Source organism: Microplitis mediator, chromosome 5 (assembly GCF_029852145.1).
Source record: "Microplitis mediator isolate UGA2020A chromosome 5, iyMicMedi2.1, whole genome shotgun sequence".
Lineage (NCBI taxonomy): Eukaryota > Metazoa > Arthropoda > Insecta > Hymenoptera > Braconidae > Microplitis > Microplitis mediator.
The window spans coordinates 26330210-26342459 of NC_079973.1; the positions used below are offsets into that span (position 1 = coordinate 26330210).

The 12250-nt window shown below is 29.3% G+C and overlaps 1 protein-coding gene across 9 annotated transcripts in view; it reads right to left on the reverse strand.

Moving 5' to 3' along the window:
- Window positions 1-893: 893 nt before the first annotated feature.
- Window positions 894-12250, reverse strand: part of LOC130669146 (kazrin) — a 74056-nt gene continuing 62699 nt past the window's right edge. For 4 of the 9 annotated variants that reach the window (XM_057471886.1, XM_057471881.1, XM_057471877.1 and 1 more), the window contains exons 8-17: window positions 11964-12053; window positions 11167-11383; window positions 10131-10398; window positions 9712-10059; window positions 9357-9480; window positions 8435-8579; window positions 4988-5195; window positions 4519-4545; window positions 3501-3521; window positions 894-3215 (exon numbers count right to left, since the gene is read on the reverse strand). In XM_057471886.1, coding sequence (XP_057327869.1) covers window positions 2907-3215; window positions 3501-3521; window positions 4519-4545; window positions 4988-5195; window positions 8435-8579; window positions 9357-9480; window positions 9712-10059; window positions 10131-10398; window positions 11167-11383; window positions 11964-12053 — 1757 coding nt within the window. In that variant the 3' untranslated portion in view covers window positions 894-2906. The remainder of the gene's footprint in view (window positions 3216-3500; window positions 3522-4518; window positions 4546-4987; window positions 5196-8434; window positions 8580-9356; window positions 9481-9711; window positions 10060-10130; window positions 10399-11166; window positions 11384-11963; window positions 12054-12250) is intronic. The other 5 variants (XM_057471880.1, XM_057471885.1, XM_057471884.1 and 2 more) reach the window with 5 other exon arrangements.

The following is a 12250-nucleotide window of genomic DNA, read 5'->3' on the forward strand; positions in this document are numbered from 1 at the left end:
TAAGAAGTTATTATGACTAATTTCAAGATAATGTACGAGTATATGTAAGTGTGTACGTACGTATGTAAATATTCTACAACAGTTGAACGGATGAATCGATTTTGATCTCCAAAACGGCATGCAGAATTATTTTCAAGCTTGAAGAGCTGGAAAATGTATTCACAAGAATGTTTTCGAACTTAAGAACATCATTTCTGAGGCTCTTTCAATGTAAAATCATAGAAAATACTGGAGGAAATAAATTATTAGAGACCTGAAACAGTCTCAGACCCATGTGTATGGACATGTGTCTAGCATCCGCTCTGTTTGTCCTTAAAATATTTTTTTTTCATTCTGCCTTCTGATTATCATCCGCCATCACTTTTGAGGCCCTTTCGATGTAAAATAATAGAAAATACTGGAGGAAATAAATTATTAGAGACCTGGAACAGTCTCAGACCCATGTGTATGGGCATCTGTATGGGCATGTGATAGACTTTCTTTCCAAGATTACGGGGCCAAAGTGGGCATTTTGGCCCGTTCTTTCGTGTCGACACTTTTATCTGCCCGCATCTGTCCGTATTTGCCCGACGCTGATTACTCGGAAAACAAACTTTTTTTAGGTTTTTTTTTGGGTTTCTTCGACTAGATGACATCAAAAAGAACAAAAAATCTCAATATTGTTGGAAGTTATTCCGAACAAAAAAAAGTTACGGGCTACTGTTCGTAGAAAGACGTCGAGACCGTCATCCTCACCCATGTTCACCACCTGTATTCATCCTCATATGGGCCATAGGTCAAAAAATAAATTTTTTCCAGGACTTTTACCAGTTTTTCGATGCAGTTAATCGAGTATCGACATTAATTTTCAAACAGCAACGATTTAATTTTTTACAAATAATCAAAAATCATAATAATTTTTAAGGCAATTATAATTTATTCGTCAGTAGTTATCTTTTAAATATTACATTTCACACGAATATATACATATATTTATTCATCGATACATTTACAACATTGAGTTTATTATTCTTAGCGATGACATTTAAATAACTTCATTTTCTTAAGCAATTTAATCAGCGCAATACTCATTTATATATTTATTAGCACGCGCACAAGCTTTAATTTTTTTTTTTCTCAACAATCTTATAGACTGGTGTTCGTGACAGATAATAAATAATTAATATTTCATTTTTTAAGCCTAAAAGTTATTTTATTTATTAAAATAATTATTTTAGACATATAATGATAATAGTTAATAAAAATACATGATTATATTTACGTATTGATACGCATTTTACTTTTTATAAAATGTCGTTAATACTTAATGTACTGATACATTATCATTTTATTGTATATTTATAATTCTCGTTATTTAAAATTTTAATTAATTTTTGGTTTACATGTTAATTTATTAATAATTAAATCTCGTGATTTATAGTCTAAATAAATTAAAGTAATGAATAAATATTAATTTATAATTTAAAAGTATAAAATTATCATTAATTTTTAAGTCTTTTTGCTTTTTTTTATTTATAATTTATTTTTTATAACAGCAAAAGTAATTTTGAATTAAATTTTCGCCTGTTAAATTGTCAAATAATTTTTAAAATTATTAATTAATTTAAAAAATTTATCAACACTTATAATTATTACTTTCAAATAGAAAAAAAGTATAAATGCATAAACGAAATTCAGCCTTACACATTAATTGTTTCATTTATAATTTAAATTCACTCAAATATTCCGTCTTCATATACAATCAGCGTTTCAGTAGCAATAATTAAATATCATACATAATTATCTCATATTTAAATTTATCAGTACGCGTACATTTAATTATATTTATATATTACTTATATTAATTCAAAATATATTACCATCTCCATTTATTTCCGTGATATTTTACCTGATATTTTAATTATACTTGTACATTGAGATATGACGATTGAAGTTATATATATATATGAGTAATAATTATAATTATGTATGATATTCAATTATTTTTTTATTTATTTATTTATCAAATTGAGTAATTGGTCTAATTTAAACAACGATTCCAAAATGGAATGTATCTAATGCATCTAAATAAATAAGATGCATTTTATATGTTAATATAAATGTATATATATTAGGGGTGTGCTATTAGTTTGAATTTACGAATTATTCATATCGAATCGAATCAAAAAATTTGAATTTCTCCTAAATATTCACGAGTGTGGATGCAGAAGACATCAGACAATTTAAAAATTATAAATAAATAGGGTAAATAATTTTAAAAAATCTAATTATAAAAAATGCACTTATAAGTTTCAAAATTTTTGAAATGCGCATTTTTGTAAAATTTCATTTTATTAATTATTTATTCGATTTATTGATAAGTTTAATTTTGTCTGATATCTGCACTCACACTCATAAATATTTGAATTATTCGATTCGATTCGAACTCGATTCGCACACCCTTACTATATATGTATATATTAATTCCCAATAAGTAATTAATCAGTATAATAAATTGGTCATTGGGAAGACGGTTTACGTTTTCCGCGTAGATTATTTTTAATAAATTAATAAATAAATAAATAAATGAATAACTAAGCTAAATATGGTTGTGATGATTTGGATGGTAATTGTTCATCTTTAGCAGAAGTTGACCAAACTTCTTCAGCAAGACTTCCATATCTTTGAACACCAGGAAAACGTGGACCTGATGAACTTTGAGGTGAATAATAACCGCCGTGTAATTGATAATAATTATTACCACCACCACTTGACAATGACTCGCAGTAATAATCAGACATGAGAATATTACTGTACCCAGAGTATGAACCGTACTGAGAAGTTGTTGATGCCGATGAATAGGACGACGAATAGCCGCGTTCGCTGAGACTCCGATAAGGCCCCGAACGATGGGGCCTGTCCTCTTGTCAGACTGGTGTGCTGACAGGCGCATTCGTTATGTACTCAATGTCGCCGATACTTTTTACCCGACGATGACGTTTGCCGCTTCCACTTCCAATCCCGATCCCGATCCCATTCCCACTTCCGCTTCCGATGCCAGTCGCGATCCCGCCGTTGGCATTCGGTCGCGGTGGCAATTGTGGGGGTGGCGGTGAATTACTTCGTAGACTACTCATATATTGACACTGACTGGCCAAGCTTCCGGTCTCTGATGACGATGACGGCGATGCTTTTTCACTGCGAGGACGAAGACCTAGTGCTCGACTCAGTGACCCCTGTGAATTTTATTGTTTTTAAATTAATGTCAGTCCAATCTGATCTAATAAAATAATTATCTAAACATGCTCAGGCTTTTTTTTGTACTGCAAGCTCGTGACTAATCTAATCAGTGAATTCGTTGGTGTTTTGTAATTAAAATAAAATTAAATATTAAGTCTATAAATTAAAATTTTATTTTTTTTTAATAAAATAAACGTGTAATGAAATGAATTAATGACTTGTGATTAATGTTAATTAATTAATTAATTTATTGGATAATAATTATTATATGAATCTCATACCTGAGAGCTTCTCCATGACAACTATAGTAAAGATGACACATAGGTCAGTTAAAAAACCGCTCCATCCATTTTTTTTAAATATTATATTTCACATTTAAATTTAAATAATTTAATACAATAATAATAATTATTGTTTTTGTTTATTTAATTAATTTATTTATATATTTTTATATTTATCAACTATATTTTAAATATCATTCCCTCACAAATATTCAATGAGTTAATTAATCGGTAAATATTTAAGTGAAAATAAAAAAATGCAGATTTTCAATGAATTTTTTTTTTAATAGTTGATTATAATGGGGGTGAATAGAATTATATTACATATATGTAAGGTTGTGTATAAATATATATACAGTGTCGAGGATTTAATATATAGATATTTTTTTAAATATATATATATTTATTTATATAAACTATGACATATGTTTGATTGATATTTTGAATAATTAATTAAATTAACAATAAATTTATATATTTTTAAAATTAAGTTTATAATATCAATAAGTTTTTATAAATTGAACAATTTATTATTTTGACTGTAGGCACGTAATCGATCAGTCTTTTACCTTACAAAGTATTTTTAGTTTTTTTAAATCTTCTCAAGGCTCGAGCGATTACGTTTATTTTTTTATTTTTTTTAAGTACTTAAGAGCGATATTATTTAATGATAAAATTCATTTTGATTGTTTGTTAATTAGGCCAGAAAATAAACGCGTCAAATATGAAATTAATAAATATCTGATATGAAGTAAAATAAAATGGACCCTCGCTGTCAAAATATTTTTATATAAAATAATTAAACAGCATTTACTTGGTCAGTTTTATCTCTTCAATTGATATAAGATTTTTAAATTTAACTAATTACTCATGTATATTTGATTTTTATATCTAGAATAATTGACTCTATTTATTTAGTAAATTAGAGGAGATAGAACTGACCGAATTGACTGTAAAGATCCCAATAAAAAGTAATAAATGATTGTGTAAATTAAATGAGACAAGGAATATACCGAACCTTTTTAAGGTAAAGAAGACTGCAGGTCTGCGATGATCCACAGGATGCAGGGAGAATGATAAATGTTAAATGTTAATCGAAAGAGCCCATAGCTCACAGCAAAGGGCTGATACTTAACATCCAGGATTAAATAATTAACTATTTATTATTTATTATTATTATTATTATATGCATCATTTAAATGATTTATAAAATATTTATATATTTTTTTAGCTTCTCGAAATTTTTTAATAAATCTACTAAAGCGTAGGCGTTTACACATTTCATGCAATTAGCGGCTGACGATTTTTATTTTCTATAAGCAATTAACGGATGATTTTAAAATTTTAAAATAAAAATCGTCGGATATAAATGAGGCGATCAATTAAAATATGAATGATATATACATAGATTGCAATTTGAGTTTGAATATTAAGGAGAGACATGCGGTAAAAAAATAAAATTAGTTGAGAAAAAATGAAGACATTACCCTGAGACTGGAACGTCGTCTATCGATAGTATTTAAGCTGTTGCTGTTGTGGTTATTGTTGTTGGTGGGCATGTGGAGGGCGGAGAGAGAACTCTGGTGATGCTGGAGATGGAGAGTCCGATTTCCCCGGCCAAGACTTCCTCCCGCACTCACGGTACTCATTGGCCTCGCTCCGATGTGGTTCCTCGGGACAACCTCCAGCTGACTTCTACACACACGCACACATCCTCATGCTCGCTTTTTTTTATCTTTTATTAATAAACTATTTGTATAGCACCGACAATACATCGCAACACACACACGTATTTATTTATTTATTAATCATATTTATTTATTTTTATTTCCGCGAGCTTTTCTTCACTCTTGTCGATCATTTAATATATCAATTATTTTATAAAATATTAATCTTGTCTAAAAAGTCAAATTTAAAAAAAAAATTTTCTTTAAAATTTAAATTATTACTGGAATTTAATTTGAAAAAGAATAAATTATTTTTTTTTTCTTAATACAAAATTTTGAAAAATTAATTTTTATTACGGATTTTGATTATTTAGTGTAATTGAAATTATTTTTATAAATTTAAAAAAATATCTTATTATTAAGAATTCTAATTTCTATTAAATTCTATTTTTTGAAATCTAAAACTATGAAAAAAATTTAAATGGGATTCTAAACAAGATTAATATTATAAAATAATAAATATATCTAATTATAAAATATATCTAGTTACAACATAAATATACATACACAAGCATTTTGTGCTTTAAATATAAATAAAAATTCATTTACTGGGCTCTAATGATCCTCGGTACCAGAATACCAACTTCTTAGATTTATTTTTTCATTTTAAAATTCAAATTTTTGAAATTTCTATTTAAACATTAGAGCCAAATAAGTTGTTCAGACGAAACATTTAACAGTCATATTATAGTAATTAATTTTTAATGGCAAATAAATATCTATAATGCACAGTAGTATAATCCATGATCATTATTTTATAACTTTACCATTTAATCTTAGACTTTTATCAATAATTTTATTAATAAATTTAAAAAAAATATCACGTCACTAATTCTAAAAGGAAATCTTTTTATTCGCCCTTTTGGTTTTACTCTATAAAAAATCGTGAGTGAATTCTGAGTGATTACTGATTTTATTTAAATTCGTATTCACTCCTAATTTAATCCGCGTTCACTCCGAAATTTTTTTACAAAGTTGTCACTAAATTCAAAACTAAAAGGGCATATAATTTTTTTTTAATTGCTACATATTGTAGACTTATTCTAAAGCTAAAACTTTTTTTTTATTTAGCTACAAAATAATTCGCCATACGATTGGCAATAAAAAAAAATTATACGCCCTTGGCTTTCTCTAGTTTCTTTAACCCAAAAGAGTAAAAAAAAAAATCTGTCATTTTGTAATTAGTAACGTGATATGTTTACTGATAATTGATCAAGGATAATACCACAATTTACTAATAAAAATGAGTGCTGTACATAGCGCAGTGCAGTGCAGGCAGCGGCTGTGGGCTACGGCTCACCTAAATTCAATTTTTTCATTTTATTTACCGGTTTTACAAATTTGTCATCAAGACAAATCATTTATTTATTTATTTATTTATTCAACTTCTAATTTTGTTTAATTTTTTTTCTATCCATTGATCGAGTGGACTGCAGACCAGAAATTTACCAACAATAAATTATTTATTTAATAACAAAATATTTCTTTTTTAAATTCAAACAAATTATTAAATAATAAAAATAATATAAATGTTTGTATATGTACATATCAATGTCAGCTGTAACTGTATCGTATTTACGTGTGTGTATTACTGGTAATGACGGGATATATATCGTGTAATAATTTTTATAATTAATTTAATTTACATTATAATTATAATCATGCGTTAAACATGATATATATATTTAGATCTCTTTTACTAGACCTCATATATATTTATTTTGTTTGCGACACTGAGTGATGCAAATTAAATTCGTTTTATTATAAATTTTAATCACAATGTCACAGTGGCAAATTAAATAGTCCGTTCGCCAAAGTGACATCAATGATAATTTTAATTTTATTTATTAATTCAAGTATTCTCGGAAGCATTAGTTAAAAAAAAAATTTGACACGTGTCATGAGGAGTTTTAAAAATAATTAATTGGTATTGATTATCAATGACCTACATTAATTAACCCACCGGTTTTAATAATTAAGTGTCAATGAATGAGGTAAATTTGTTTTACAGCGGGAAAAAAAGTCTATCTATTTAAAACCTTCCGCGAATGTGTTCGATTAATTAAATCAATATGGAATAAGTAATTACTTTTTTTTTATTTAACAAATTAATTAATTATTTATGAAACTGTTTCTCTTATGTTGTTTTAATGTATAGATAAAAAATTTACCGGATTTTAAAAACAAGTTTTGTGTAAACTTGAGTTGAGAAATATTTGAGTTTAAATATTTATAAAATATTACAACTATTGTTGTCAGACAAGTTTGTTATTTGAGTTGCACAACAAATATTGCTGCTAGTTGGTAGCATTTATAAAACGGTAAATATGAACAACGGAATTTGAAACAAGAATTACGTGTATCATAGTGGAAGTTTTCAGTGAAACCCTGAGGAATTAAGGAGCGGTAACGGGTATAATAGTTGGACTAACAGCGGGATATATATATATATATATGTATATATATATAGTTGTAATCGTAAACTGAATCCCGGTAGCAGTTTTGGATACGAGTAAGTTGATCTGAAGCCATTGTAAAAGGGATATCTTTTCTCTCAGTTCTCATCGGTCTTCTCGGTATTCTCTCATTGTTTAATACCTCCCTATATATATCGCAGACTTAACTTTGATTACAAATATAAGCTTTTTAATTTACTTTTCTCCTTCTCAACTCTACTTTCTTCAGCACTTGGAATTCTTTTGATAAAATAATTCCACGCAAGTAGAAAAATAACTCCAAGTTAAAAATAACAGTTTGAGTCCGAACGAGAGTTAAATTCTTTTTCTAAGCAGATTCATTAATTTCTCTTTTTTAGATACGGGAAATAAATTTAATCCGGTCTACAGTTTAAAATCACTGAGATAAAAAAATGATTGATGTAAGAAAATAAGATTTTATGAAGACTGGTTTTAAATTATTTGTCTTTGGAATTAAGGAAGACAAACGAGGGTCTGTCCATGTGATTAACGTTCATTTGACGTTGGGTCAGTACGTTATTGAACGTGATATTGGCTGTATATATATGACTGTATCTAATGAGTAATCAGCACACTATGATGTTGATTGGGGATTGATTTGCCGTATTGTGTATCTAATGTCATATATATATAGATATAAGTGGGTGTATAAATATATATATATGACAGAACGAGTGCCGATTAATGTGCGTTGTCCATTGTTCCTTCTGGATGACAGTAGATTGAGTACCTTGCTGGTAGAACGAGTGCTTCTAGCTCAGCTGTCAGATGTCGGCGGATCATGTGCTTAGCTGGCGGAATTCCGAGGGCTGTTGCCATCGTGTCACCCGTAAATGAAGGCTCCAACACTACCAGTGCACCGTGTACTCCGGAATCTTTAATAATAGTAATATATAAATTGTAGGATAAGAATTTTCAATCCAAGATAATTAAATTTTATATTTAATAAAGCTGAGTACTAAATTTATATGATCCTGAAGTTAGCATGATCCTGAAATTACCCGACGTCAAATAAATTTTGGATTTTTTTAAAAACGATAATCTTGACTTGTCTTTTTAATTTTCTACATGTGTATTTTTTTAGTTTATTTGTTCTTCAAATTTAATTGTTAAAAAAAAAAATCCAAAAATTTTTAATTGTCTGCTAACTTCAGGATCGTAAGTTAATAGACAATTAACAACTTTCGGATTTTTTTTTCAACGAATTGATTACAAAAAAATAAAAAATAAAAATATGCACATGTAGAAAATTTAAAAAACTGTAGGTGCAATATTTTCAAATATTTTTTTTTTTATAATTTATTGTTTAAAAAAAATCCAAAAGTTATTAGACATCGGCAAACTTCAGTTTCATAAATTTATTTCAATGCTTATTTGTACAAGCGAAAAGTATTTTAAAATAATATTTTTAAAAAAAGTTTATTTACTTAAAGTTGTACTCATAACTTTTAAATTATGTGTTATGTTAATACAAGTTCGTTTTTTTTACTCACAAGTTTGTGGAAGTTAAACTTTGTATTGATTAAACTTAACGTAAGTAAAAAGTTATTTCATATTATCGGTTATTGGTTCCCGAGAGTTATGGAAATCATTAATTGATTGAAATGTTTTTTTTTCTATCAAATAATTTCGGTATAAAAATAAAAATATACCTTTAAGATTGTCAGCATACTCAGCCAAGTCGATATTCCTCGCCCATCTAATAAATCTCTGATTAGTCCAAACTAATGGATCCTCGTCGACTTGCTCGCACTGATGCCTCCTAACAGCCAAAGCCTGCAATAATTATACCAATAAATATTTATAAAAACAAAATTTAAATAATGTCAGATAATCTGGATAACACGAATGACAATAACTTTAACCGGATTATGTAAAGTATGGACGGTTAAATTTAAATCTTATTAAAAGTTTGAAGCTTAATGGCTTAAACACTGAACACCCTGGTTATACATAATCCATAAAGGATAATAATTAAATGTAAATAATAAATCAAATTAATTTTACCTGTCTGTCATACTTGAGCATCCTCAGTAAATTAATTCCATGCATAATACTTGCTTGATGAAATTTTCTCGTCACACCGAGCAACTTTTCCAATTCTTTTTTAACAACGTGATCTAACATACGGGCGTCTACCATGTTCGTGGCGAAGCTTTCGGAGTATTGAGCAAGACCTAGGTCTGGTAACCACTCGGAACTAACCCAAGTGTGACCAAGTTGGGCGATGCAGGGATAACGAACGAGACTTGGATGACGATGCTCTTCAATAGCAAGTCTTAGTTTCTTCCTGTGAAGTGGATGCGTTATACCAAGACCTGCTTCAAGCTCCGCGTCGTTCAGTTCTAGCAGTACCTGAGTATCAAAAGTAAATTCATTTTAAAATTAATTATCCAAAAAATGTACACGGGAGTTTTGAAATTTACCTTTCCGGACTTGACATTTTCAGCGCATCTCGGTCCATATTGCGGCATACCGAGGGCCACCTCGAGCCAAGCGAGGACAGTCGGTGCACGCCAACGTTCCATTGGAATTGTCGCAGCCTCCCTGAGCAGTCTCAGCTTCTCGGCGTAGCCTTCCTCGGTGAGGGGTGACCAGGATCTGTATGGATCGAAGGCATCCGGGCCCTCGTTTCCGGCGCTACCGCTCACAGAACTGTTTATCGCTTTCCGGTGACGCGAGCGTGCGAAAACCCTTGAAACGAAACGTAACGACCATTACAGAGCACACCCCAGTCTCTTTATTTTATTTTCTGTCAACGCCCCTCTACCTTCATACCAACAAACTACTACGGTGCTTTATTCATTCACTATGCCAGTAATGACGGTACAAGGACGTTTGTTTGCCAATCTCAAAGCGAGCACTGCCAGTTGAGTGCTTTTAGTCTTTGATCAAATGGCTATTTCATTAAACGGTTAAAAATCGAATAAAAAAAGTTACTGTTTAATGCGAAATTGAAATACTTTTTTTTAATAGGTAATTAAAATTAATTAGTTTTATAATTATTGTAATGTAGTTTAGGTAAAAGGGATAAATAAATTATGTAGATGCTGCTTTGTGCGCGTTTGTGATGTTAAGATCAAATTCGAGGACACAAAACGGTGACGAGATAAATGCACACTCAAAATGCATAATAATAATGATGCTCTACTAATGCTTGTACATCAAATTAATATAGAGAAATTAAAGCGTCTTGTTGTAATACTTGAGTATTATTATAAAATTTTATTCGTTCTCATTATTTAGTATTAAACATAATTATTATTACTGTTATTATTATGCAAAAAGTGAGGATAATTAGTGGAAATGCATTGGAATAAAATATAAATGAATAAAGTACTGATAAGTATTTAAAAATAAATAAAATTTTAAAACCTATTGGAAAAAAAAATTCAAAGGCAATGATGGTAAAAAAAAAAAAAAATAGAACTGAGATGAGGTAAAAAATGGTTATTTTTTTACCTTGAAATGGAGCCCCAAGGCCCGCCCCTTGTCGCAGACGAGCGTACGTGAGCGACAGGTGCTACGACAGGTGGACTCTGTTTACATCTCCTCGGCTCAGAGTCCATCGGGCTGGAGAGCTGCTCGACGGATCGCGACATTGAGGATGTGTCCATCGCCCGTGAGAATGCGTTCAATGGCGACAGTGTCGGACTGCAGTCTTTTGGCGTTGTCGCTGCTGGAAAAAAATATATTTTGTAAATTCATATCATTTTACGATCCTGAAGTTAGCAGACAATTAAAAATTTTTTGATTTTTTTTAACAATTAAATTTGAAGAAAAAAAAAAAATAAAAATATGCACATGTAGAAAATTTAAAAGACTACAAGTGCAATTTATTGAAATATTTTTTTTTTTATAATTTACTGTCTTAAATAAAATCCAAAAATTATTAGACGTCGGCTTACTTCAGTATCATATCATTTTTCATCTTCAGCAAATTAATTATAACAGTAAATATTTTTTTTACGATTGATGCAACATAAAGAACATGGACTCGCGTGTTAGGATAAAGATCAATAATTTCTTATATTTTTTCATGCTCATGCTTTGTCTTCAAGGACAATAATCATTTATTTATTTACTTACAATTAAATATATATCATTTTAAAATAATTTATGTAATGAAAGAAAGAGGAATGAGCGATACAAGTAAAGTATTAAATATCATAGAGTAGCAGATAAATATATAAAGCGAGGGATGATATATAAGCATTGATAGGATTACAATGAGGATGACGATTAAACTGTACACTTACACTGGTACATGTGCGATGGGGCTATGGAAGAGATCACGGAGATGCTGTCCATGTCGAGGCCACTTCCCTCAACAGTTATTGTTGGTGTGCCTGCGTTTAAATATTTATTCTATACATGTATATAAAAATATACTCGAGATATCGTATATATATTTAAGAAATAGTATTAGCGTATGTATATGTATATGTATATGTTTGTGTTGGGAGTGCACAATGAACATAAATAATACTTTTTAAAGTGACAGTTTAAATGTTAAGGATGAGACAGAGAGTAAGTGCCATCGAGT